The following is a 26,082-nucleotide window of genomic DNA, read 5'->3' on the forward strand; positions in this document are numbered from 1 at the left end:
GGGCCGGCGACGCGAGCGTGCGGCCGGCGGGAGCGGAGTTGAGGCCCCGAAGATGTGGAGACCTGTGAGCCCCCCGCGCGCCCGCGCCCCTCCCGCGGCCCGGCCGGGATCCGCAGGGCCCCGAGACCCTGCCCCCAGAGGTCCTCTCGCCCGACAGGGACCCTCAGGGCTCTGGAAGGAGCCCGTCACAGCCCTCAGGCGCCCTGTCCTTCGGGCCCCCACTTCAGCCCCCAGGCCCTGTGGGGAGATGCCGGGAGCCACTTAGGGGCCCACTGGAGAGGCTGCCTTCCCGACGCACCCCACAGCCCCCCTTCTCCTCAGAAGCACGTTCTCCGTGGTGGAGCCTTGTCTCAGAGGCGGCCTCTCCAACCCCGCGAGGGATGGCCCTCTAGTCCCCTCACGGGCTCCCCTCCCCAGGGAGACACTGTCCCGAGGCGACTGTCCAGCGCCTGACCCCTCCTCCCGCCCCGTGTCTCCCTTAGACCCGTCGCTGCTGCAGACTCTGCCAGAATCCCAGACCGGATCCCCCGTCTTTCTTTTTACCTGCTCCCTTGGGCACCCTTTTCGCCTGGTCACCAACCCCCCCGCCCTGGGTCATCCTGGGCTGACAGCTGCCCCCCTGCTTCTGGGGAGACAGAGGACTTTGGGGGCTGGGAGGGGCGGCAGGTGGGCTGATGGCTGCACCAGCCCGGCGCAGAGCCACCCCTCCTCCCACCCCGTCTCCGAAAGCCCCTCTCAGGCCTTCCTAGGCTTCTGCCTGGCCCTGGGCTGCCCTCCTAACTCAGGCTTCTTTTGATCCTGAACGTGGCAGCTGACTTACCAGTTTTTTTCCTGGTCGGGCCTCCCCGTTTTATTGCGTCTCTGCGGTTTGGATTAGCACCTTTCAAACCGGGTGTCATAGTCATTGACCCAGGTCTTAGCCACTCCCTCCCCAGGAATCTCCCCTTTTCTCCTGTGGTTGGTTTAGAGCCGAAGAGACTGAGGGCGGCTCATCAGCGTTTTCAAGTTGGAATTTTCTGTAGACCTTGTCTTTTTCTAATAAGCCTAGCCTTGTGGGTTTAGGTATCAGTACAAATAAAGGCCCGTTACCTTTTGTGGCTTGCAGTGCACAGCTCCGTTACATAGGGGTGTTTTATGGGCTGAGATGGTGAAGCAGTCTGAGAGTGCGGCAGAGAGACACGGAGTTGGTCTTCTATAGTTTATTTATCTATTTATAGTTCATAAAGCTGCTTCACACAGTCAGTTCACTCAATCCTCCAGGCTGCTTTAGCCCCTGATGAGGGGATGCTCATGACCAGTAAGTGGAGCGGGGCCCAGTAGACTTCTAAGTCCTGACTGGTGTTGAGAGGGTCACAGACCCTTGGAAAAGAAAAGGACAGGGCATCACGGTCATCCACCACCTTTCTGGGCCCAGACTCCCAGGCTCTCCCTTCCTAACCATGAGAACGTGTCTGTGCTTTGCTTTCCTCTCCTGGTGGGGGCGCAGGGCTGTTGACGTCACCATTAACCTGCCCAGCTTCTTGTCACCTCTTTGTAGTTTCTCTGTTTCAGGCCTCATGAGACTCAGCAGTTGCTTCTTACTTTTGGGGGGGGCTGGTTTATCCTGCAGTGACCTTTCACCTTCCTTCTAATCTGCTGTGTCTAATCAATAGGGTGTTAGAAAAACAGACAACTCAGCTTGTGCCGAAAACATGAGTGCTGTGTTAAAGTACACACAGAGTTTGTGAGGGTTGTAGTATCTATGTGAGTGTTACGACTCCAGCTCCTTTTGCTCCTTTGTAGATTGTTAGCTGAGTCCCCGATGAGCACCCTGTTTCTGCTGACAGACTGTGCAGGCACCGTTAAGAAAGCGCTAGAGGCCGGGGTAGAGGAGGCCCATCTCATCTTGTCCCAACTGGGAGGCTTTTGGAGTGAGAGGGGTGCTGGGACAACCCACATAAGCCAGGACCGCCCCAGGAAAGCCGCGTGCGTGGTCATCCTGGTGAGAAGGCTCTGTGTGCGGGAGTGTGTCCTGGGGACCCATAGCCCTCTCTGTGCATGTTTGCTGCCACGCCCCTGCCTGAGCTCTGGGTGTGGTTTGGGTTACCTGTGATGTGGTGGAAATCGTGCTGGACTGGTTCTTGGAAGGTCTGGCTGCAGTCTCTGCCCCACATTTAGAGCTACATGACCTCGTTGGGCTTCAGGGACGTCTCTGTGATGGGGACATTGGGGGAGTCGCTGGGCATCCCAGCTGGAACGGAGCCAGGCAACTGGGGGCCCTGGGGGCGCTCTGGCGTCGTCAGCAGGAGGCCTCATCCTTGGAGGCCGGCCCAGGGCCAGGCTGCGGTCGGGGCTGGGGCTGTCTCTCGCCTGACCGTGGCCTTCGCCCTGTTGCTCAGTGACATCCTCTCTTGGGCCATGTGGGGTTCTGGCTCATTCACCGTTTGTCTTAATTCAGCAAGCATTCATGGAGTTTCTGCTTTATCTTAGAAAGCACAGGGCTCGTCGAAGTACGGAGGTGATTGGCGGGTGGGCCCTCCTCAGGCTGGTGGGGAGAAAGACTGCAAACTACCAGGCACAGTCCTGTGTGATAAGGACAGTGGGAGAGGGGTGGGGGGGGTGGTAACCGTGGTGAATCAGGGTGGGGGAAGGGCCTCCTAGGCAGAAGGGCAGCCTGGGGAGCAGGCCTGGGCCGGGCGCCGCACAGCTGTCCAAGGTCTGCCAGAGACACGTTTAGCCCAGGAGAGAGAGTGAGAAGTCACGAGCTGCAGCCAGATCTCCTGCTGCAGTGGTGGCTCCTCCGAAAGCAACAGGAAACTGTCACGGGGACTGTGGGCGGGGGCGGTTACTCTTCTGGCCGTGCCCCCTCTGCATCGGCCGTGTGTTCGGAGGCTGTGGACGCTGGTCCTCAGCTTCCCTGTCAGAGCCCCTGCTGCTGGTGGATAGCGGTTAGGAGGCTGCGGGCGCAGTGGGGGCCTCGTGCCTTAAACGACTCAGGTTCAGCATCCTCCTATAAAAGAGCTACATGTTTTAATATGATCCTGATGTGTAAACTTATTTGTCACTTAGGTGACTTGACTTTTCCTCACCAGACCCTTCCTACTAATGGCTCAGGGGGACAGTGTGCTCCGCCCTGTGGCTGTCAGGACCTGCCATCTGGGGAAGGACAGGGTGACGACTAGGGGGCAGCGGTTTGACTTGGGCTCCACCCCCAGATTCGCCAGGCATTTCTGCTGTGGACCATGTGAGGAGATATGTGTGAAAGCCCCACCGTCAGAAATGCCCACCTTTTGTTGAACACCTGTTAGGTGCCAGACCCTGAGCGAGGTATTTTATTTCTACCATGTTTCACCTTTCCAGCCTGGCAAGGTGTCAGCGGGGAGTCGCCCCCAGGCAGAGGGTAAAGGTTGGTGAGGCCGGCGGGCTGGGCCTGTGTTGCTGCAGCGCAGCGCTCGGCCCTCGTGGGCCCTGCCCCGCTCCACGGCACCCCGTCAGCACGAGGGCGCTGAGTTCTGTGCCGTCTGTACGCCGTTCTGTGCCATTCCACTGGGGTCACAAGAAAAGCGGCTGGGGCTGCACACACTTCTCCTCTGGGGTGTCCTCATCGTGTGCCCCTCAGAGTCTCCCTGATGGACTCTGGTCTTGCCCCAGGTGGCAGGGCTTGGAGGATGAGCCCTCTATCAGGGGCGCCCTCCTCTCCCGCAGTCTTCTGCTGCTTCTAAGTCAGAAATACGCAGACCACGTGTGCGGGGCCTCTGGGGGAGGAGGTGTGATGCTGGGCTCAGCCGTGGTTTTGGAGCAGCTGTGCCCGGGCTCTGGGTGTGACAGCCCCTGCCAGCCCTCACCTCAGCGTTGGCGCCCGCAGCCTCTTGACTCTGTGCCTCCAGGTCGTTGGCACGTCGGCTAGAATAACTCGTGGATCCGTCCTTTCTTTCCCTCCGAATGTAATCATTATCAACCAGCTTTGGCCATTTTCCTTCTCTGTCACAGGGTGCAGTCCCCATGGGACTTTGCAGCGAGGCCCTCTCTGCTGCCCGTCCACTCCAGTAGCTGAGCATTTCTTCATGTCTGTATATAATGTACTCCAAGCTTTTCATAAGTTGGCCCCTGACTCATGATGGTTTGACTTAAGATTTTTCAACTTTATGATGCTGCAAAAGTGATACACATTCAGTAGAAACCGTGCTTCAAATTTTGAATTTTGATCTTTTCCTGGACCAGTGATGCAGGGTGGATACTCTCTCCTGATGCTGGGCAGCTCCCCGGCAGCCCCGAGGTCACGAGGGTGCACAGCGGTGCCCTGACGGCCATTCTGTATTCACTTTCAATCAGTTACATGAGATAGTCCGCACTTTAGTATAAAACAGGTTTTGTGCTAGGTGGTTTCGTCCCCTTGTAGGCTACTGTGAGTGTTGTGAGCGCGTTTCAGGAAGGCCAGGCTCAGCTGGGACGTTCGGTAGGCTCAGTGTATTAAATGCACTTCCGCCTCTTACGATGTTCTCAGCTTACAGTGGGTCTGACCCTAGCCCTAACCCATCATAAGTCGAGGAGGATCTGTAGTCTCTCTTCTGGGCTAAACAAACCCTTTATTCCTTCTGAAAAAGCAGGGGGCAGCTGACGATCTTTCAATATAAATAGTTGGACTTCCCTGGTTGTGCAGTGAATAAGACTCCGTGCTCCGAATGCAGGGGGCCTGGGTTCTATCCCTGGTCAGGGAACTAGATCCCACATGCATGCCACAACTAAGGAGCCCTGGAGCTGCAACTAAGGAACCCACCTGCCACAACTAAGACCTGGTGCAACCAAAGAAATAAATACAATATAAATAGTTTAGTTCAACCGAGCAAATACGTTCTTCTTGTTAGGTGGGGTGGTCTGCAGAGCAAGGGGGGCAGGGTTGTTGGGAGGAGGGTTAGGGCATTGGGGACCAGCGGGCAGCTTAGTGCAGTGAGGAGGGCCTAGCGGCAGGTAGCTTCAGCGTGTGCCTCCGCCTGCCCTGCACGCTGGGCTGGACATGGCTCGAGGGCTTTGCAGATGTCAGCTCACTCACCCTCACTTCAGCAGTACAGCAGTCCCCACCTTACAGACAGGGAAACTGAGGCACAGAGGGACGGCACTTACCCACGCCGCGTGGCTGGTAAGTGCTGGAGCCCAGATTCCAACTCCAGCCCCAGAAGTCTGGCTCCAGGCTCTACTTGAGTCTCTGGGGCGGGGCCTTCCCGTGTCTGGTGTTGCGTGGTGTCCCTGGCCTCTACCCCCTTGATGCCAGGAGCACCCCCTCCCCCGAGTTGTGACAACTAGGAGTGTCTCCAGACAGTGCCAGGTCTGCCTGTCCTGTACCAGCTACCTCGCCTTCCACATGCCGCCTTCCTGACTGGACTCTGAGAGTATAGCAGACGCATTGCACCTTTGATCATGAAAACATTTACACGTAGGGACAAGCTGACAGCGTGGTCCCAGAGAGTTAATTATCCAGATGCCACCACCTAGATCGACCCATTATTAACATCTTGCCCTAGTGGATCTATTTCTATTTGAAAATATATATTTTGTTGTCGTTGGATCATTTGAAAGTAAGTCACAGACATTCTGACACATAATCTCTAAATACTTCAATGTGCAGCCCCTAAACAAGGATATTATGTAACCACAGTAACCGTCAGGCCTAAAAATCCTAAATTTTGTGCTCCCTGGTGTCTGGGGTCCCTCAAATGTTCCATAGGTGCTTTCTTTAAGATTGAGGTTTTAGTCAGGGTTCATGCTTTGCACTTGGTGCAAAGTCGTCCCACGTTTTTTCTCGTGACTTTTTTTTTTAACTTCTAAGGAAAAATTGCACATATTTACGGAAGTAGAGAGAACTGATAAATGACAGTGCCGGGCACCAGTAGTTCTCAATGCGTGGATGCTAATGGCTTTCTGGAGCGGCCAGGCTGCTGTGTAGAGACACCCCAGGCTCGGGAATCCTCAGGGTCATTGATGACGATCGAGGAGCCCCGGGGCTGTTGTCATTCCTCATTCCGTGGGCCTGTGATCTCGCTGAGAAGGCCAGAGTCGCGGCAGGACGCTCGCTGGCCAGAGGAGCAGGCAGCTGGCGTGCGGGGCGTCCGGGCCTCGGCCGTCTTGCCTGGTTCCTCACGCTGGCCCTGAACCTTCCCCACACCCCACACCCCACCCCCGCCCCCAGGCCACAGCTCCGCCTCGGGCTCCAGCCCCCTCTTGCTGGGTATTTGGCCCGGCCTCCTCCCAGGCTGACCACTCCAGCGTACGCCCCCTCCCTGCATGAAAACCCTGGGACCCCCCCCCCCCAACGCTACAGCTGACTTTGCTGCCCACCCTTTTCTGTCTGGGCGCCCCTCCCCACCTCTGACCACACGTTATGTTTTCCAGTCACAAGCCACACGGGCCTGTCTCCTCCCCAGCAATGCCCTTACCTTCCTGGCTTCCTCTGCCCCAGCGTCCGGGTGGAAGACCCACTTGCTGCCAGGCCGTGGGATCCCTGACGCCCTCTCACCTGGTGCTGCTCCTGCGTGCAGCGCGCGGCCCCCCACCCCCCCACCCCCACCCCGCGCTAGGGTCTGGCCTGGGACACAACCAGGGCTGTGGGCTCAGAGAGTGGGGGAGGATGGGCCTGCTGGAGATGGGGCCAGAGCCAGAGGAGGGCAGCAGGGATGCGGGCAGGAGGATTCTGGCTGTGGTCCTTGGTCGCACGTGGCCCCTCACGGGCAGGGTGTGTTTGGTGGGTGTGTGCGGTCGCAGACGTGGGCTCGGGTGAGGGGTACAGGGGTCTGGACACCTCGCAGAGAGCAGGCAGCGCCGGGCAGCCAGGCAGGGCTGCCTGAGGGGGAGGCCCGGTGTGGAAGCAGCCGGGCCTTCCCCGCCCCCCACGCCTGCTGGCACCACAGACCCTTGTCATCTGTGAGGTGGGAGGTGACTGGGGTCCCAGCCTGCAGCCGCCGTGTGTGCCATGCCCCAGGCCAGGTCAGGTCGTGCGGGCCAGGTAGGGGGGCAGCGGGGTGGACAGCAGGCTGGGCCGCCCTCTGGCACAGAAGGCCTGGGGCTCTGCATGCCCGAGTCCGCCCGCCGCTGCGTCTCTTGCCTTTGCGGGGTTTTCCTTGAGGATCTGCACGTTCTGTGCATGGCCTCATGGGGTGGAACTTTCTGTCCTGTTCTCCTCTTGGGACGGCAGGTCATGGACCTTTTCCTCTGACTTTTGTGTAGTTTTGCATCCTCGAAATTGTCTTCAGGGCTGTGTGCTGTGTGCTGTGTGCCGTGTGCTTCGGCCGGAAAGTGACGGGAACGTCAGCTCCCTATTCGGCCCATAATAATAGCGCTAACGCCTGTGTTGTGGGCTGTGACTGACTTTGCACATTTTTTTTTCCCTAAAAACTGAGAATTTAGAGTTGGGGAGTCTGTGGTTGAGGAACTCTTTAAGGTCTTATTCAAATAAGATTGGGAGACCAAGGCTGCCAGTGGGCGCAGGAGAGCTGCGATGTTTCTTCCGTGGCCCCTGAGACAGAGCAGCGTGTTGGCCTGTCTCCCCGGCACTTTGCTTCTCTACCTGCCCCTCGGCTGTGGCTCCTCCAGCCTTCCCCTGCCTCCTCCAGGCAGAAGCTTTCCAGGTCTGGCCGCTGGGGGCTCAGCAAGCACGGGTTCCTGGTGCCCTCGTTTGCTTTCCGAGCAGGCACCACCCCAAGGCCGTCTGCCTCCTTTCTGATTGTGTGGTGAAGATTCTCGGCCCTTCCTTGGGAGGCCGCTGGTCTCAGCAGCGGGAAATAGGACACGAGGGCTCTCAGGGCCCAGCAGAGTGTTAGGGGCAGGGACTGAGGGGCATTTCCAGTGGCCTGTGGAGGGGCTTCCGAGGAGGACGCCCCGTGTGCAGATGCACATAGCCTTCCCTTCCCTCGCGTGGTGCTTGGCCCTCGGCCTGCTCTTCACCCGGCGGAGCCTCTGCCTGCCTGCGTCAGACACGCGAGGGCCCAGGAAGCACCAGGGCTCTTCAGTGACGTGTCTGGGGCGGGGGGAGGGTCCCTGCCTGTGTGAGGCCGGGGGGCATGTTCCCGCCGCCAACGCCGTGCCCTCTGCTCGCTTCGCAGTCCCAGCTCTGCCACTTCCACTCGGCCCTGCTGCAGGGCAGGCTGAAGCCCTGGCCATCCCCCACTGCCTTCTTCAGGAGAAACCTCGGGGCACCGCCTGCAAGGTGGTGAGTTGGCCACAGGCACCCTCCAGGGCATGTGCCCCTCATCAGGCAGGGGCGACCTCCGTTGGGGGGCTGTGCCTTCTCTACGCCACCCACGAGACGGGACGCGCCTGCTCCCATGTGCGGTGCGCGGCTGCCCCACCGCCAGGGTCCTGGCCTGGGACTCGGCCAGGGCTGTGGGCTCAGAGAGTGGGGGAGGGCGGGCCAGAGCAAGAGCGGCAGCAAGGGGTTGGAGGGCCGGGTGGGCAGTGGGCAGGCTGGAGCCCACTTGGAGCCCTGGGGTCTGGGGGTCTGGGGGGCTCAGGCGAGGTGACTCGGACCCGGAGGTCAGAGAGCACTGCGGTGACCACACAGGCGTCCGGAGTCGGTGCTGCCTGCCGAGGTCCTGGTGAGGCCACAGCGGCCGTGGGCTGGGCCTGGAGAGCCAAGGCTGGAGGGGCCGGGGCAGACGGGAAGTAACCCCGGCCGTGTGCCTGTCGTCTTCCAGGCCCTCGAGACCGTGGCCCCTGTGGAAGAAGGCACTCTCCGCCGCGGTGCTGGGGGCGCCCCTGCTCCTCGGGGCGAGGTACTTCATGGCTGAGCCACAGGAGAGGAGGCGGATGCGGCTCGTGGCGGACGGCATCGGGCGCTTCAGCAGGTAGGGGGCCGGCAAGGTGGCGGCTTCTCCCCGCTGCGTCCCATTCTCAGGCGTGCGGGGCCTGTGCGGGGGCTGGGAGGGGCAGCAGGGTTTTGCTGGGACCTCTGAAGCTGCCCGGTGGGGCAGCCGAGCGCCGCGGTGCCCACGCCATCCACGCTGGGCACGGCCCCCACAGACCCCACCTCAGGCCTCTGCCTCACCTCCCTTCGGTCCGCCCCAGCACTCCCAAGGAGAGTTGGCGTCCAGGCGGAGAGCTTGGGGCTCACAGGGGAGGACTGCCTCTCGCCTCCACTCCCAGTGTCCTGGACTAGTGACGGGCCTTGCTGGCCATTGGCGTCCAGGGCGCCTTAAGCTGAAGGGTCTCTCATACTCCTGTATCTCCCGGGGCAGGATTCTGGGGCTGTGGGGCGGTCTTCCCATTGGAGCAGCTTGGGCAGGCATTCCTGCTCCAGTCAGATCCAGGAATTCCTACAGCCACAGGGTCTTGAGAGCCAGCTCTTGGCATTGAGTGAAACTTGAGCTTACCCAAACCCGTGGTTGGACTGGGGGTGCACGATTGCCTGGGGAGGGGGCTCACATGAGACCTTGGTTGAGGAGGCCGCTGCAGGTGTCCTGCTCGGCCAGCTCTGAGCTCCTGCTGCCCTTTGGGAGCCTGGGTCGGTTTCCCAGGGCAGGCTCAGGATGCCAAGGGCTTGGGGCACTTGGCTGAAGCTTTGTTGAAATTTACCCCAGTGGCAGCCATAGGTGGGCAGATGGCCAAACGCTTTACCTCATTCCATCTTCAGGATGAAACAAGGCGTTCTGTCCTCAGCTCGCTTGCAGCGGCTGCGCCCACGCCGTCTTCCAGGGTGGTTGTTTGATGGGTTTGCCTGGAGCTCCTAGTTGCCCTCCTGGGCAGGTTCTAGGCAGTGGTCTCTGTGTCCTGCAGGGTTTCCCAGTCTCCATAGCCTAGAGATTGATGAGGGCAGAGCCTGGGGTTGGCTCTCCTGTGGCTTTCCACCATGAGGGACCGCACAGGACCGGTGGGGACTGTCCCCAAGCAGCCTGGTTCTGAAGATGACACTGAGCAAGTCTGGGCTGTCTCACCTTCTGCTGCATACATGCTGCTGTTTCCCAGCATTAGATACCCCATGGCAGACTTGGTATACCCCTGCCTTCTCCACTTCCCTCCCGAAAAGGGTATTTTCACAGCTTGCTTTCAGAGGCTGAGCTAGAACTATTTTCCCAACAATCTGTGCGATCTCGTCAGCTCTCAGCCCTAACAGTTGCCAGGACAGGCAGGCCTGACGGAGCATCCCTGGCTGGGTGCAGGGTGACCACGGGGCCCCTGGAGACCTCGGGGCCCACAGTGCGTCCTGGGTAACAGGGCAACGTACGTGCAGGGGCCCAAGGAAGGAGCGTGGGTGGTGAGTAATTCAGGACCAGCTCGCCCAAGGGCAGCAGGGCTCATCCTGCTGTGGGAGGGGAGACCAGAACGTACCGCATGCACCCGGGCTCACTCGCAGGGGCTGGGGTGGTGGAGGGTGGCATCGGGGTCCATTTCTGCCCCCACCCCTTACTTAATTTTAACTTTTAAAAATCCTGTGGGCTTTTTTTGGACACAATTTCAAATGTCCAAAGAAGTTGGACTGATAACATAAAAGAACTTTTTTCTTTTTGAAACATTGACAAATAAGTTGTCAATATGCCCCATTACCCCTGAAACTTTGAGTTATTTCCTAAACAAGGACATTCTCCTCCACGGCCACAATCGGGAAACTGATACATTGTGACCCTCTAACCCTCAGACCCTGTGTTACCAGGTGCCCCAGTAACAACCTTTACAACACAAAGATCCCACCTGGGCCCATGTCTAGTCTCCAGGCTGGAAGAGTCCTCATTGTCTCCTCAGCTCTCATGGCTAAACTCGAGGTCAGGGCATGGCCCCCCAGACCCCCGCTTGCCCAGGGTGTCTGACACCAGCTGCAGGTTCCAGCGTCCCCATGGCTTCCCTCACCTCAAACCACTGGCTACAAATTGGGGGGTCCCCACAGACCCTCAGTTTTGATAGTTCCCTAGGACAACTCAGGAAATACTGTACTTATGATTATGGTGTTATCTTAGCAGAAAGATAAAGTCGGAATAAGCAAAAGGAAGAGATGCCCAGGGTGAGGTGAGGTCTGGGAGGCTCCCAGCCTCGGAACTTCCATGTCCTCAGACACATCCCCCGCCTCTCATCCCCCTCTGACAGTACACGTGGGTCACCCCCAAGCTTTGGTGTCCAGAGTTTCATCTCATAGCCCTGATTGATTGAAGACCCTGAACTCTAACCCCGTGGTTGTCCTTTCCGGCTGGCAGAGCCCCTCACTGGTGTGAACCGTCAAGGCTGTTATGCGGCTCAGATGCTTCCATCACTTTGGTGTCCAGGAAATCTCATGGGTTTAGGGGCACCTCCCAGGAGCTGGGTAACGTTAATTCTTCGTCACATGACGACCTTGACATATTTGTGGGCAGATAGGCCATAATATTGTACGACAGGGTGTCAGCAAACTCTGGCCCTGTGGCAAATACAAGGGTCAGAGGTGCTGCCTGTTCTATAAATAGAGCTCCTTGGAGCGGCAGCCATGCCCCCCTCACCCTCCTGAGGCTGCCCCTAAGGCCCCAAGTATGTATGTATGTATGTATGTATGTATGTATGTATATTTATTTATATTTTATTTATATTTATATATATATATTTTATTTTATTTACTTGTTTGCTTATTTGTTTACTTGTTTGTTTATGGCTGCGTTGGGTCTTCAGTGCTGTGCGCAGGCTTTTCTGTAGTTGCGGTGAGCGGGGGCTACTCTTCGTTGCGTTGTGCGGGCTTCTCATTGCAGTGGCTTCTCTTGTGGAGCACAGGCTCTAGGCGCGTGGGTTCAGTAGTTGCGGCATGCAGGCTCAGTAGTTGTGGCTTGCGGGCTCTAGAGCGCAGTCTCAGTAGTTGTGGCGCACAGGCTTAGTTGCTCCGCGGCATGTGGGATCTTCCCAGACCAGGGCTCGAACCTGTGTCCCCTGCATTGGCAGGCGGATTCTTAACCGCTGAGCCACCAGGGAAGCCCCTGACCCCTCTCTTTTAATCTCCAGCATCTGACTGTAAATTGTTTCAAACGTACAGCAGAGCTGGTGAGCCTGGCTTTTATCAATAGCATCTCGCAACCCTTCCAACGCCCTCTGTCCTTTGAGCATTTTACTCCTGCTGGCAGCACAGTCACTCCAGGCTCAGCCATGGAAGCAGCTAGTCTCCTGATGGTTCTTCGGGATGGAGCAGGGGCTCAGGGGCCACGGTGAGGATGCCGGTGTGCTCGCCACTCTGGGCTGTCTGCCCCAGGCTCCTCCATGGACAAGGGCTGCGGGCATGCACACGTGTGTGGCTGTGAGCACACACGCCCAGGGCCATACGTTTGCTTCTGTGGCCAGCCATCGACGGCAAACCCGCTGTTCATTTCCCACACGGGTCATTCTGGTTTTCTCCCTTTCTGTGTCTGTAACTCCTTCTCCAACTGGGAGAAGCCCGGCTCCCCTTGTCCCTAATTTACTGACTTATTAGCTAGCCCACCCGAGTATAGCCATCACCCCACTGCCCTCACCTGCACCCCTACCCTCACCCCTGTGCAGACCTTGCATTAGCTTTTGGACGAATTATTCAGGAAGGAGGGCAGCTCCTCTTTGGGTCTCCGGGTGCTCAGAGAAATCCTGTCTCCTTGCTCACCCTGCCTCACAGACAGCCCTGTTTGCTTCCTGTGTCAGGCTGGGGTGGGTGGGACAGACCCGGTTCATGGCGCTCTGTCTGGGCTGACCTCATTGCTCTAAGACACTGGTCTCCACAGCTGCTGGGAGGGCAGGAAGCCTTTGCAGGATCTGGCAGCCTCTTCCCACCTTTTCATCCTGGCCCCTCGTGGCGGAGGGGCTGGAACAGGACATGCTGGGGCGGGCGGAGGCTCGGCCTGCACCGGGGCCCCGAGAAGCGGGAGCCCCACACCCTGCTCATGACAGTTTGAGGGGCTGGGGTCTGCGGCACTGGAGGCCTGGATTCTGGTCCTGGATCCTCCCCTCTCCAGACCCAGGGCCGCCTTGTCCATAGCCTGGGGCGTGGGAGTGAGCGAGGACCCCTGCCCACACCAGAAGGCCTGGGCCTGCAGGACTTCCCGGGGCCGTGCCCTCAGCTGGGACAGCAGGCCCCAGCTCTGGGGTTTGAGCACCAAGGGCTCCTGTCCACTCCAGTCGGAGTGCAGAGGAGACAGGACCAGTGGTGCAGGGGGGCCTGAGCGAGGGCATGTCCACAGACGGAGCGGCCATTGCAGCTGTGCTGGCTCGTGGATGGATTTTCTAGTGTAACACGTGTTATCAAAGAATGAAAAGAGCACGCCTGCTTGTTGGGGCCCGAGGCCCCCGTTCCTGTCCCAGGCGCCCCTGGGTGCACATTGAGGGGCTGAGGGGTGGTGTGGATGCAGGCTGCCCAGTCCACAGCCCAGCGGCTGAGACTGACCCGCTGGCCACGCAGCCCCAAGAGCCCAGGAGCCCTGCCAGGTGCTCACAGCGGTCCGGGGTGCTGGCGGGGATCTGAGGTGAGTGCCCGCTGGGGCTGAGGGCAGCCTCTGCCCACAGGTCTTTGAGGGTCGGCCTGCAGATCTCCCTGGACTACTGGTGGTGCACAAATGTCGTCCTGCGAGGGGTGGAGGAGGTTTGTTCCTGCGTCCTGGCCTGGCTGGTCCTGGCCTGCGGCCTGGGGGGATGGGGGTGCCCAGGTGGAGGTGCCCGCCCGCCCCCATCTCTTCCCTCTATACCTGTGGTCAGAACAGCCCGGGGTACTTGGAGGTGATGTCTGCATGTCACCAGCGGGCGGCCGACGCCCTGGTGGCTGGGGCCATCAGCAACGGGGGCCTCTACGTGAAGCTGGGCCAGGGGCTGTGCTCCTTCAACCACCTGCTGCCCCCTGAGTACATCAAGACACTGCGGGTGCTGGAGGACAGGGCTCTCACGCGGGGCTTCCGGGAGGTGAGCCCTTCTCGCGGGAGTGTGGAGGCAGGGAGCGGCCGCAGGCTGCTCCGAGCCATGCCCCCCACCCCACCCCGCTGTCCTGCCAGGTGGACGAGCTGTTCCTCGAAGACTTCCAGGCCCCGCCCCACGAGCTCTTCCAGGAGTTTGACTACCAGCCCATCGCGGCGGCGAGCCTGGCCCAGGTGCACCGCGCCAGGCTGCACGACGGCACCATGGTGGCCGTGAAGGTACGCGGGGCCCCCGCGGGGCGCCGCGGGGGGCACCCGGGCGCCAGTGGCCAGTCCTCCCTGCAGCCTCCCGTGCAGGTGCAGTACATCGACCTGCGGGACCGCTTCGACGGCGACATCCACACCCTGGAGCTCCTGCTGCAGCTCGTTGAGCTCATGCACCCCAGCTTCGGCTTCAGCTGGGTCCTCCAGGTAACCGAGGGGTCCCGAGGGGGCCGGGGGTGGGCCGCCTTCTGAGCTGGACCTCCAGCTTCCCATGTGGCCCCCAGGACCTGAAGGGGACCCTGGCCCAGGAGCTGGACTTTGAGAACGAGGGCCGCAATGCCGAGCGCTGTGCACGGGAGCTGCAGCACTTCCGCTATGTCGTGGTGCCGCGCGTACACTGGGACGTGTCCAGCAAGGTGGGCTGGGTCCCTTCCTGGGCGGGGGTGTGCAGGCCTGCTGAGCTGAGGCACCTGTCCTCTCCCAGCGCGTGCTGACGGCGGAATTCTGTGAGGGCTGCAAGGTCAACGACGTGGAGGCCATCAAGACCATGGGGCTGGCGGTGCGGGATGTGAGTGCCGTGTGCCGGGGCGGGGGAGGGTACGTGTGCCGTGGGCCCAGAATGATGGCATGTGGCCTCCTCTCCCCAGATAGCAGAGAAACTGATCAAGGCCTTTGCCGAGCAGATATTTTACACAGGCTTCGTCCACTCTGACCCCCACCCTGGCAATGGTAGGAAAAGGCCTGAGGGGGTGGGAGTTGGGTCTGGGGTCAGGGGTCAGGGTGGGGCGGTGTGAGACGGCGCGCCCTGTCCCTAGTTCTGGTGCGGAAAGGCCCCGATGGGAAGGGACAGCTGGTGCTGCTGGACCACGGGCTGTACCAGTTCCTGGATGAGAAGTAAGCTGGGGGCGTGTGGGCTGGGTGGGCACCCCCCGCCCTGCAGGCCGGCCTCCCCCACCCGCACACCGCTCATTGCTGGGCCCCCCAGGGATCGGTCAGCCCTGTGCCAGCTGTGGCGGGCCGTCATTCTGAGGGACGAGGCTGCCATGAAGGCGCACGCAGCTGAGCTCGGGGTGCAAGGTGAGGCCGGGGGGTGGGTGTGAGGCGGGGAGAGTGCACAGCCCTGGCTCAGGCCCCCCCAGACTACTTCCTGTTCTCCGAGGTGCTCATGCAGCGGCCTGTGCGCCTGGGGCAGCTGTGGCGCTCACACCTGCTGAGCCGTGAGGAGGCGGCCTACATGCAGGACATGGCGCGGGCACACTTCGAGGAGGTCATGGCGGTGCTCAAGGCCCTGCCGCGGTCCATGCTGCTGGTGCTGCGCAACCTCAACACCGTGCGCGCCATCAACACCGCTCTGGGCGCCCCGGTGGACCGCTACTTCCTCATGGCCAAGAGGTGCGCCCCCACCCCCTCCACCCTCCACCCCACGCAGGCGGCAGGCGTGCATGCACAGGAGGGGCGGGGCTGACGGCCTGTGGGTCGGTGGTCTCCTTGCAGCGCAGTCCGGGGCTGGAGCCGCCTGGTGGGCGCCACGGGCCAGAACGTCTATGGCGCCAGTGTCCTGCGCCACATCAGGGTCATCTGGGAGTCGTTCAAGTTTGAGGTGGCCCTGAGGTGAGAAGGCGCGCGGGGTCCGAAGGGCGGGTAGCCAGGGCCCACCCCCTCGCCAACCTGCAACCCCTTGACTCCCCCACCCCAGGCTGGAGACCCTGTCGATGCGGATCACTGCCCTCCTGGTCCGAGTCCTGGTCCACCTGGGCCTCATGCCCAAGACCAAGGAGCTGTACGAGTACTTGGAGACGTAGGGAGCCCCGGCAGGAGGACCACAGAGCTCGCCCCACCGCAGGCTGAGGGCCCGGCTAGGGCCAAGGCACAGACGCCTAAGGAAGACCTGGGGGCACTGGAGTGACTGTGGCCCGGAGTTGGGCCCGCAATGACCACACGCTCTTCTCAAATCGAACAAGTGTTTTTCTTCGTGTTTTGTACAAAAGGGGGAAGTGACAGTCCCCAGGGGTCTAGAAGTGGGCGGTGACTCGGTCCGTCTCCAGCAGGTCGTCTAGGATCTGTGGGCAGCGAGGTGGGTGAGGGCGGGGGCGGGGCGCGGAGGGGCGGGGGCGGGGCGCGGAGGGGGCGGGGCGCGGAGGGGCGGGGCGGGCGGGCGGGCGGCTCACGATGTCGGGCGTGGTGCCGATCTTCTTGGCCAGCTCCCCGCGCTCCATGGTGCTCAGGTACAGGTAGCGGTTGAGCAGCTCCCCATCCAGGACGTTGCGCACGGCGTTCTGCAGGACGCGCCGGTCCACGTGCAGCATCCTGGGGGGGCGGCACAGAGCCAGTGAGGAGTCGGGACAGGTGCAGGGTGGGGGGCAGAGGGGGCGGGGGCGGCAGGCTCACCGGAAGGCACGCGGGTTGAGGCCGGCGTGGTGGGGCAGCATGGTGGTCAGCGCGTTCTGCAGCATCAGCAGCCGCCGGTAGGTCTTCTCCTGCATGGGCAGCAGGAGGCCGATGCCCCCGTCCAGCGTGGCTGAAACGACACACTGTGAGCCCCGTGGATCCCCCACGCCCCGCTACCACCCTAACCCCCGCCGCCCCCCACTCACCAAACCACGTGATGTGTTTGTTCTCCCACACGACGGACTTCTTGCTGGGCCCTTCGGCAGCGCCCCGGCAGGGGGTCCTCCAGAACGTGTTCACGTGGGCGCCCACGTGGAAGTCCGCCCGGCGCAGCAGCCGCATGCCCCCGAAGCTCTCCTTGGCTGGGCCAGAGGGACCTCAGGTCACTGCCTGCCCGGCCCCATGCCCGACCCCCTGCCCAGGAGAGGGTGGAGGGAGCACTCACCTTCTGGCAGGTACATGTAGACCATGAGGTTGCGGTCACGGTCGGACACTAGGGAACAGAGCCCACAGTCAGCCCCAGCCCCAGCGAGGTCCCGGGGACCCCAGCCCCCGCGCTCACCCAGGAAGCCCAGCTGTGCATTGTCCACCATGAAGTCCACGCTGTACACTTCCAGGGGTTTGGCATCCTGAGGACGGGAGGGGAGGGGAGGGAGGGACGGACGTCAGGGTGGGCCTGGGGCAGCACCCACCCACCTGCCGTGCAGCCCAGCCCCTCGGTACCCGGGACACGAGGCTCAGCGTCTTGCTCTCCTCCTGGTAGCGCAGCAGCGAGATGCTCTTCATGACGTCCGCGGCCAGGATGAAGTTCTTGACGCTGATCATCTGGTGGATGTAGAGCTGTGTGTCGATGAAGGCCATGCCTGTCAGCTCGCTGGCCCGCAGGCTCCACAGGAAGATCTGGGGGGTGGGAGGGGTGGGCGGTGAGTGGTGGGCAGTGAGCGGTGGGCACTGGGGTGGGTGGAGAGGGGCACACCTTCTGGCCGATGGCCGACACCAGGTGGCCGTTGCAGTGGCACAGGGCGGTCACGGGCCCCTTCTGCTCCTTCTCGTACAAGACCTTGAACTTGTTCTTGGTCAGGGGCTGGCCGGGCTCGGGCACCACCTCGATCACGTCCATGATCAGGATCTGTCAGGGAAGGTGGGTGGGTGATTCACAGGGGCTGCGTGCAGGCCGCTGGGCACGGCCTGCCTCCCACCCCCTGCCGGCCGCTTACCCGCCCTCGGCACGTGACCTCCTCCCCTTGCATGAGGCAGGTCCCGGCGGCCACGTAGCCCTTGAGGCCCGACACGGTTTCCTCGCTGCGCAGCGACACCGTCTTCATGCAGGTCACGTGCTCCCACTCCTCCAGCTCGATCCTGCACCAGCCCAGGTCAGGACAGCAGCCCAGGTCAGGACAGCAGCCCAGGCCGGGACACCAGCCCCACCGTGGGCCCAGCCTCACCTGGCGTTGGGGATGGCCTCCCAGCTGACCGGGGAGATGAGCTGGATGGAGAAGGCCTCCTGCTGAGGGTGGATGTAACGGTCATCTGCACGGACAGAGGGGTGACAGTCAGGGAGGGCGGCCCCGAGAACGGGCCCAGCCCGGGGCGCCGCGCACCTCTCTCAATGGTCTCAAACTCCTTCTCCTCGCCCGTCATGCGCGGGATGCGGGTGCACGGCGTGTTGGTGCTGGTGGCAACAGCATACACCTGGGGGGGCGGGGAGGGTGTCACGTGCCAGAGGCCGGGCCCCCAGGCCCCAAAGGCCCCTGGCACGGCGGGGCGGGGGGGCGGTGTCAGACCTTGGACTCCACGTGGTAAGCCACATAGTGGGCCGTGCAGCGCAGCGGGATCTTCCTGACGGGCCACGGGGCATCGTAGGACAAGTAGGCAGGCAAGACACTGATCCTCAGCTCGCCCTGGGTGGGGCAGGGGGTTAGCGAGGGCTGGCACACCCCAAAGGCCAAGCCGATGAACCCAGGCCTCCAAGGGCTCCCTTGGGTCAGCCCTCAGCTCTGCTGGAATGGGTGGCGAGGGACCGCAGTGTCCAGGCAAGGCCTTGGAGAGACCACGGCCCACTGTCCTGTGCTTTGTGGGCTTCCCATCCCTTCAGCCAAGCTCGCCCAGGGTTGGGACACTGGCCACAGCTGTGGTCTGGGCCGGGACAAGGGAGGAGCCAGGCTCAGGGGGCGCTGGAGGCCGCAGGCAAAGGGTGGGCGGCACACACACAGGCCACGCCAGGGTCTGCACAAACAAGCACGGGTGCCCTGCCGGGGGCCCGAGCCGGTTTCCTCTGCCCGCGGTTCTAAGCGCGCCAGCACCTACAAAGCACCTACCACGTCACCATCACTGAGTCCTCAGAGGGCTGACACCTTGGTGACAGGTAAGGAAACTCAGGTTCAGGGAGGGTGAGCATCTCACCCAGTCACACAGCTTCTAAGGTGCAGAGCTGGGGTGCAAGCCAGCAGAGCAGTGACTGGACCCTGGTTGCCCAGGCGGGTGCCCTTGTGGGCTACAGCCTCCAGTCCCGACTTCCCCAACTCAGCCTTGGCGCCCACCACCCTCTGGACACCCCGACTCTCCATTCCAGGGTGCCCCCGTCCCGAGCCACTGAGGGCCTCTTTTCTGGGGCCCCAGCACCTGGTCCTGCTTGGGCAGCATCGGCGAGTGTCAGAGAGCCAGGCTGGGCCGCATGGGGCCACCCTACCTGTCTGTTGAAGTACAGGAAGCCGCGGGGGCAGTTGACGTTGTGGAATGGGGCGAAGGAGTCGATGGGGCCATCGATGCCCATGGGATGCAGCCGCAGGGCCCCCCGGCCAGTCACCAGGAGCCAGTGGGGCGAGGGGCCGCAGATGAACACCTGGGGGCAGGCAGCGTGAGGAGGCTGCCGGGGCCGGAGCCCTGTCGGCCGCAGCCCAGGCTCCCTCGGAGCCGCCAGCCTACCCCAGAGTAGCCGTAAATGTCCTCAAAGTAGCGGAACCGCGCCACACGGCCTCGGGCCCCAGCACCCTCCTCAGCGCTGCCGCCTTCTGCCTTCTTCTTGGACGGCTTTGGCTTCTTCTCTCGGAAGTTGATGCTGTGCGGGACCTGGGGGGGCACCGCGGCCGTGAGGGCCACGTCCTCCCCCGACCCCCGCCCCACACCCAGCACGGCCCAGACGCTGCACCTTCTTGAAGCGAACTTTGAGGTTCCCCTGGCCGAGCTGCGAGTCGTGGGGGAAGGCCTCGTAAACAAGCAGCTCCTGGTCCACGTGCACCTGGGGGCGAGCGGGTCGTCAGGGGGCGGGCGCCGTGCAGAGCCCAGGCGCGGGCGGGGCCACACTCACCAGCAAGTAGGGCCTGCGCTGGCGGCTCCCCAGCGCCACCAGCAGCACCTCCTTGACGAGGGGCAGCTCGCCCTGGCGCGTGGCCTCCTCCTTCCGGGCCTCGCCCTGGGTGGTGGGCTGGCCGAAGGAGCTGTCCACCAGGACCCGCTGCCCCACAGGGAAGTTCTTCACCAGGAACACCAGCCGCCAGTCGGGGAGCTGGTAGATCTGCGGGGACAGCGGCAGTTAGCCAGGCGGGGCGGGGTGGGGCACGAGCAGGGGACGGGGGCCATGCTGGACACGGGGCGCCACCCACCTCCATGGTTCCGTTCTCCCGCACCAGCAGGCACCAGTGGGTGGGCTCAGCCCGGAAGGGGGTGGGGTCCCGGTCGGCGGGGGGCTGGCTGCTCCTGCGCGCCTCCTCCTTGCTGGGGCTGAAGAGGGAGCCCGAATCCCCGTAGAGCATCTCCTCCTCGTCATCCACCGTGGGGCTGGGGGCCAGCAGATACGTCGGTCACAGGCAGCCTGCCCCAGGGACCCCGCTCCCGGCCTGCGGCCCAGGCCCGCACGCACCTGGTCTCCGAGCCCTGGCACTCGGCCTCTGAGCCGCTGCGGCCGCCCATCTCGTCACGGGCCCCGCCCAGGCGGCTCTCGGTGGTGAACATGCCGCTGACGTCCCGGTACACGCAGAGCGTGATCACCTTGGACTGCTGTGGGGACAGGGGGGCTCAGTGGGGGGAGCGGCGGGGGGCGGCCGGCCCCGGGGACGGAGGAGGGCGCCTACGTGGTGCAGCGGGGGCTTGTGCAGCGCCAGGCGGTGGTGGCGGCCCCCGTACGAGTCGCTCCTGAGCAGGAACGTGGCGACGTGGCCCTCGGCGCTCATGATGACCACGTACGGGTCGGCCACGGCGCACTGCACGATGGGGGAGCCCAGGTCCACGGGGACGAAGTGCAGCTGGTTCACTGCGGACACGGGCTGGTCAGCAAAGGGCAGTCGGCACGCGCTAGCCCCGGACCCCATCCCGCCTGCCCGCGTGGCCCAGCCCACCTCCTTCCAACAGGCGGATGCCGAGTGGCGAGACCTGCACGATGTAGCGATTGTCCCCGACGTTGCCGGCAAAGACCGTGGGGCCCTGGGTGGCGAAGCCGCTGGTGTCCAGCTCCATGATCTCCTGCCCCGTCTGTAGGATCTGTGGGTGACGGCGGGTGAGGTGCACCCCCAGCAGCGGCCCCCCCGCCCCAGGCTGCTGGGCGGGCCCCATTACCATGGTGGAGTCTTCCCGGCTCAGGATAAGGAACCCGTGTCTCCGCCCATCGTCATCCGCTTCGGGGGCGCTGGCCTCCTGCTCCGCCCCCTCCCCCTTGGCGCCTTCCTCCTGTGAAGGCAGAAGGAGAGCAGGAAGCCCACCGCCCAGACCCAGGTGCTTGGAGCGCCAAGCCAGAGCAAGCCCGTGGCCAAGCCCGCCTGAGCTGCACGGCAGAGCCCGGTGCTGGGACCGGTGGCCTCCGGGCCCCCCGCCACGGGCCAGGTGGACGGCCACACTGGGCACCGCACCGCCCAGGCCTCGCCCACCTGGGGGCACCTACCTGCTCCTTACGCACAGGGGCGATGACTGTCCACATGTCGTAGCAGCCAGGAAGCTCAAAGGTTGTCACCACCTGGGGCCGGATGCTCTTCTGGAAGGACATGAGGGGTGTCAGCAAGCGCACCCGGGCCCCGCCAGGAGGCGCCACCCCTGCCCCCCACACCGCACACCTGCAGCACTGACAGGGCCCCGTTCTTCCCGTAGCCGGAGCACACCACGATCTCCAAGTCTGGCTCGGGACTGTTCTGAAACTGCATGGGGGGCCGGGGGTGAGGGCGGCACCTCCCTGCTGTGCAAGCTGCCCCCGACCACCTCGCCCCGAGCGGGCACCTCTTCCGAGAGGAAGGCGGGCTCGCCCACGGCGGCGTTGGCGCAGGGTCCGATGTTGAGGACGCTGTCGCACACCTGCGGGCACAGCAGTGGTCAGGCGGGCAGGCGGGGCAGGCGGGCCAGCGGGCGGCGACCCCTCTCTGCCCAGGCTCACCTCAAAGGAGTAAGTGGCCAGCTGGGTGCCCGACTGGGCCTCGCTGCCGTACACCTCAATCTCGTCCACCTCGTCCTGCGGCACTGACTTGCCCCCTACAGCATGTGGAAAGGCCACCTGAGCCCACCTGGCTGCCCAGTCCAGCCCCCGCCCTCGGCCCTCACCTGACGGCCCTCACCTGACCAGCCCGCGGTGGCGTCCACGCGCTTCTTCTTGGAGGGCGGCTCCTCCTGTGAGGCAGGTGGGGTGGTGAGCAGCCCCCCGAGGCCGCCGCGCACGGGAGGGCAGCGTCCCCAGAGTCCCCGCACCTACCTTGTCGGCAACCTCTCGGGCGGTGCCGGCCGGGGGCTCCTGCAGCTTTTCCGTGTACTTGAGGAGCAGGGAGTTGCCCAGGCGAGAGCCAAGGAACAGGTATCCGGGCTCCATGGTGACCATCTGAAGGCAGGACGGGGGTGAGGGCGGGGCCCAGCCCGGACCCGGGGCCGCCCCCCCAAGACCCCACTCACACTAGTGGTGAGCACGCTGGCGGCGGCCTTGTCGAAGTGGAAGGCGCGGACGCTACGCATGCCGTCCGTGATGAGCGTCAGCACGTAGCTGCGGGGAGGGACACGCTGAGCTGGCGCGGGGGCACCGCACCACCGGCCGGAGAGGACGGGGCTCCCTGGAGGGGGAGACTCACATCTCGCCGCCCTTGAGGGAGATGACCATCTTGTCGTAGGAGATGAAGGCTGCCTGGGCACAGTCCAGGGTGATCCGCACGCCCTCCTGGGTGCCTGTGGTGGGGCGTCAGCTGGACCCAGCAGCCTCCCGCCCCTCCCCCCGCCCCCCCCCCCGCCCCGTCACCCCGGCACTCACGCAGGGGGAAGGCCGTGGTGCCGGTGGTGAGGCTGTTGAGGGCCACGCCGTAGGGGGGGACGCTCTGGTTCAGGTACAGCAGCGAGTTGACGGCAAAGACCACCACCCCGCCTGGAGGGGGACAGGCTGGTGGGCGGGGCCAGCGCTCTCCGCACCCACCCCCTCCAAGCAGCCCCGCCTCACCTATGGGCTTGGGCACGGCAAGGGCCTGGGTGCAGTCGAAGGGCAGGCTGGTGAGGGACCAGATGACGGGGTGGACCTTCTGCGTGATGTTCAGCGAGATGGCCACGATGGAGCACGTGTCCTGCCGCACGGCCACCCGCCTGGGACCACGACAGCAGTCGGCCAGGCGGCCAATCACAGCGCGCGTCAGTCCCCAGCCCCGCCCCTCCCTCCCCGCCCCCCGTCAGAGCCGCAGCCTCGGCCACAGCAGCGCAGGGCCTCACCCAGGCCAGGTCTGGTTGGGCTCAAACAGGATGAGCAGGGTGGGCTCGTAGTAGCCGTGCAGGAACTGCAGGTCGACAATGTTGAGAAGCTTCTCGTCCAGGGCCCTCACGTCAATGATGTAGCTGGGCAGGAAGCTGGACCTCTGCCTGGGGGCAAAGGGCTTCAGCTGGGGAGGGGCACAGGGAGGGGAACCCCGGCTCAGCAGCGCCTCCCCGCCCCCCCGCCCGGGCACTCACCCCTCACCCACGAGCCCCTCGTGCTCCTCGGCCAGGCTCTCCCTGCGGAAGGGCAGGACCACCAGCCGCGTGCCGTAGATGAGCATGGCCGCGCAGCGCCCGTCGGGGTCCACGCGCACCCGCGGCGTGTGCACGTTCTGCACGAAGCCGTCCTGCAGGGGAGAGGCATCAGGCAGGCCCTGGCAGGGGACCCCACAGGGAGCCAGGGGGCGGGACAGGGGGCGGGGCTAGGCCTACCCGCAGCTCCGGCTCCTCAAAGTAGTGCAGAGACAGGGTCTTGAGATCGTGGGTGCCCGGGTCGTATTCCACCACCGACAGCTGGGGGCGGCAGGTCAGAACCGGGCCGCCCGCCGCAGCCCCACCGCTCCGCTCCCGCCCCCGCCCCCCACTTCCCACTCCCACCTTGGCGTCCTTGAAGCTCAGGAGCAGGGCATCCCTCTTGGCGCCCGCCAGCTGCACGCTGGCCATGGACATGACATTGCCGAAGAAAGAGAAGGAAGCCACCAGCTCCAGCTTTTCCCGGTGCTCCCGGTGCTCCCGGTGGGCCTTCCCCTCTGCAGAGAGCCAGTGGGTAGGGATCTGGGCCCCAGGGCCCGGCCGCCAACCCCCAGGTGCGTGGCCAGGCACCCACCCTGCACTCACTCACCTGCGCTCCTGTCATTCTTGGTCGGTGCCTGTAGGAGGGAGAAGGAGGGAGGGCAGTGAGGGGCCCACCCCATGGAGGGACAGGAGAAGACCACCCAAGGCCGGCCCTGCAGCCAGGAGCCCCACGGGGCTCGCCACAGTGGAGCGTGCGACCAGACGCTGCTGGAGACGGCCGTGCCACAGACTCACACTGGCCTCTAGGGTCCCCAGCCCGCCCCAGGGCTCCTCCTCAGGAAGCTCCCCACCCAGCTTCCCCAGCAGCCGTCCCGACACGGGATGCTCAGGGTCAAAGGACGGACAGCACTCTCTGTGCACCCCCAACCCACCCCAGACTCACCCTGGGCCCAGCCATGGCTGCCACCAGCTGCCAGTGACACGTGATTGCTATGAAGAAGGAACCCCGGCTCTGCTGACATGCAGGGCGCACCCCTGAGCCCAAACTGGGCGTGACGGTGACCCCAACATGGGGCTATGGCCCTCGCCCCATCTGTGTCCTATCGACTACCTTCCCCAGGGCAGGAGGGTGTCTCCAAGTGAGCCTGGCGGCATCTGACAGGATACTACACCACAACCAAGTTGCTATTCCAGGCATGCAAAGTCAGTTTACCACAAGAAAGCCCATCGCTACAATCAACCAAAGTCTCAAAATTAAGGAGAAAAATCATGTATTGTTTTCAATGGATATGAAAAGCATTTGATAAAATTTAGACCCACTCATGATAGAAATTCTTACTAACCCAAGAATACAACTTCCTTAATCAAATAAAGGTCATCCACAGTAAATCTATAACAAGTGTCGCATGTGAACTACAATGTGAAATGAGGACTAGGCCTGGACACCCTCTCCCCTCGCCAGACACAAGGTCAAGAGAGAGACCAACTGCAGTTCTGTACAGACGCAAGACACAGAGTAAAAGTGTAAATCCATTTTAAGAGACACAGGGACATAATCAAATGGTCTAACACACCACTGGCAACACAGAAGGATGGAGGAAGGAGAAGGACGAACCCGTAACTGAAGAAATGACCAAAAATATTCCGATAAGAAGCGTCGGCCTACAGATTCAAGCCAGCCAGCAAGTCCCGAGGCAGGGTAAATACAAAGGGGCACATCGCAGTTGAAAGACAGGAAACCAAAGACAAAGGCAAGTATCATAAAAGTGGTCAGAGGCAGAAAGAGACAACACCTTCATAAAAACTAATATTCAGGGACTTCCCTGGTGGTCCAGTGGTTAAGACCCCACACTCCCAATGCAGGGGGCCCTGGTTCGATCCCCGGTCGGGGAACTGGAACTAAGATCCCACACGCATGCCACAACTAAAAAGCCCGCATGCCACAACGAAGATCCCACGTGCCGCCAAGTAAGACCCGGTGCAGCCAAAATAAATAAACAAATAAATAAATATTTTTAAAAACAAACTGATTTTCAACAGAAACTACAGAAGCCAGTGCTTTAAAGTGATGAAAGAAAAAAGTCAACCTAGAATTCTAAACCCGATGAAAATATCCCTCAAAAGGGAAGTTGAAATAAAAACATGTGCAGACAAACAAAAGTGGAACAAGTTCCCTGACAGCGGAAACACTCTTCAAGAATTGCTAAGGGAAGGTCTTCAGGCTGAAGAACCCCAGAGGATAAAAGAAGACTACAACCTACTGAATAGAATAAGAATCCGTGAGCCTGTGGTGTTATAAAGAAAGGAATGAATACGGGGAGAAAGGAAAGCCCACCAAGAAGGTAGCAGAGAGGGTGGGGTCAGGAAAAGCACCGCATCCATGGTGATGGTGACAAACACAATCACTGCTGCTGAAACTGGAAGAGGAAGGTCTGAGCAGTAAGACGGCATTTATGGTCTCCAAGTCCCAACATCCCAGGGGGAAAGCTGGCAGGCTGCTCACCCCACCAAGCCACCTACACCAGCACCCAATGACTGCACTGAGGAGCACCACAGGACACGCTGGCCAGATGTGCCCAGGCCTGAACCACACCAGCACCGGCGTCCTGGTTCAGACCACTGGCCTGTGGTTCTGCAGAGACTTTGGTATTGTCTGAACGCACGTGACATGCTGGCCTCTAGGAGCCAAGGGGTCCCCGCCTGCAACTTATCCTCC

General features: G+C 62.4%; 2 protein-coding genes across 8 annotated transcripts in view; one reads left to right on the forward strand and one right to left on the reverse strand.

Moving 5' to 3' along the window:
- ADCK5 (aarF domain containing kinase 5) lies at positions 1-15,997 on the forward strand. 4 transcript variants are annotated; one of them, XM_081258136.1, is made up of 15 exons: positions 1-64; positions 8,073-8,179; positions 8,664-8,813; positions 13,441-13,516; positions 13,630-13,830; positions 13,920-14,060; positions 14,139-14,252; positions 14,330-14,461; positions 14,530-14,613; positions 14,693-14,774; positions 14,861-14,939; positions 15,031-15,122; positions 15,185-15,437; positions 15,540-15,656; positions 15,742-15,997. In XM_081258136.1, the coding sequence occupies exons 1-15, from the start codon at positions 53-55 to the stop codon at positions 15,845-15,847; spliced, it is 1,746 nt and encodes a 581-aa protein (XP_081114262.1). In that variant the 5' UTR covers positions 1-52; the 3' UTR covers positions 15,848-15,997. The 4 variants fall into 4 exon arrangements, with proteins under 4 accessions (XP_081114262.1, XP_081114261.1, XP_081114259.1 ...); XM_081258134.1 differs by lacking the exon at positions 1-64 and adding an exon at positions 79-1,981; XM_081258133.1 differs by lacking the exon at positions 1-64 and adding an exon at positions 78-1,981 and having other exon boundaries at positions 13,920-14,252.
- The window catches only part of CPSF1 (cleavage and polyadenylation specific factor 1), a gene marked incomplete at its 3' end in the record, with an annotated part of 15,344 nt that continues 5,254 nt past the window's right edge, over positions 15,993-26,082 (reverse strand). Inside the window, exons 2-37 of one of the 4 annotated variants that reach the window (XM_081258130.1) lie at positions 23,974-24,001; positions 23,730-23,881; positions 23,565-23,645; positions 23,328-23,479; positions 23,091-23,237; positions 22,828-22,967; positions 22,645-22,755; positions 22,469-22,562; positions 22,296-22,383; positions 22,102-22,224; positions 21,968-22,019; positions 21,790-21,884; positions 21,636-21,710; positions 21,476-21,556; positions 21,307-21,396; positions 20,985-21,095; positions 20,768-20,909; positions 20,504-20,682; positions 20,293-20,426; positions 20,036-20,210; positions 19,741-19,947; positions 19,582-19,671; positions 19,359-19,502; positions 19,123-19,275; positions 18,218-18,334; positions 18,035-18,125; positions 17,879-17,963; positions 17,651-17,792; positions 17,410-17,562; positions 17,157-17,333; positions 16,996-17,062; positions 16,879-16,926; positions 16,640-16,795; positions 16,434-16,522; positions 16,214-16,352; positions 15,993-16,105 (exon numbers count right to left, since the gene is read on the reverse strand). In XM_081258130.1, the coding sequence (XP_081114256.1) occupies positions 15,993-16,105; positions 16,214-16,352; positions 16,434-16,522; positions 16,640-16,795; positions 16,879-16,926; positions 16,996-17,062; positions 17,157-17,333; positions 17,410-17,562; positions 17,651-17,792; positions 17,879-17,963; positions 18,035-18,125; positions 18,218-18,334; positions 19,123-19,275; positions 19,359-19,502; positions 19,582-19,671; positions 19,741-19,947; positions 20,036-20,210; positions 20,293-20,426; positions 20,504-20,682; positions 20,768-20,909; positions 20,985-21,095; positions 21,307-21,396; positions 21,476-21,556; positions 21,636-21,710; positions 21,790-21,884; positions 21,968-22,019; positions 22,102-22,224; positions 22,296-22,383; positions 22,469-22,562; positions 22,645-22,755; positions 22,828-22,967; positions 23,091-23,237; positions 23,328-23,479; positions 23,565-23,645; positions 23,730-23,881; positions 23,974-24,001 (4,221 nt within the window). Of the gene's footprint in view, positions 16,106-16,213; positions 16,353-16,433; positions 16,564-16,639; positions 16,796-16,878; positions 16,927-16,995; positions 17,063-17,156; positions 17,334-17,409; positions 17,563-17,650; positions 17,793-17,878; positions 17,964-18,034; positions 18,126-18,217; positions 18,335-19,122; positions 19,276-19,358; positions 19,503-19,581; positions 19,672-19,740; positions 19,948-20,035; positions 20,211-20,292; positions 20,430-20,503; positions 20,683-20,767; positions 20,910-20,984; positions 21,096-21,306; positions 21,397-21,475; positions 21,557-21,635; positions 21,711-21,789; positions 21,885-21,967; positions 22,020-22,101; positions 22,225-22,295; positions 22,384-22,468; positions 22,563-22,644; positions 22,756-22,827; positions 22,968-23,090; positions 23,238-23,327; positions 23,480-23,564; positions 23,646-23,729; positions 23,882-23,973; positions 24,002-26,082 lie in introns of all 4 variants that reach the window. The other 3 variants (XM_081258132.1, XM_081258129.1, XM_081258131.1) reach the window with 3 other exon arrangements.

This window comes from Mesoplodon bidens, assembly GCF_964165515.1.
Source record: "Mesoplodon bidens genome assembly, chromosome: 16".
Lineage (NCBI taxonomy): Eukaryota > Metazoa > Chordata > Mammalia > Artiodactyla > Ziphiidae > Mesoplodon > Mesoplodon bidens.

Coding starts and splice junctions, on each gene's coding strand:
- ADCK5 (XM_081258133.1), top strand. CDS start 1,802: ATGAGCACCCTGTTTCTGCTGACAGACTGTGCAGGCACCGTTAAGAAA. Junction 13,831..13,919: donor TCACGCGGGGCTTCCGGGAG/GTGAGCCCTTCT, acceptor CTGTCCTGCCAG/GTGGACGAGCTGTTCCTCGA. Junction 15,438..15,539: donor TACTTCCTCATGGCCAAGAG/GTGCGCCCCCAC, acceptor GTCTCCTTGCAG/CGCAGTCCGGGGCTGGAGCC.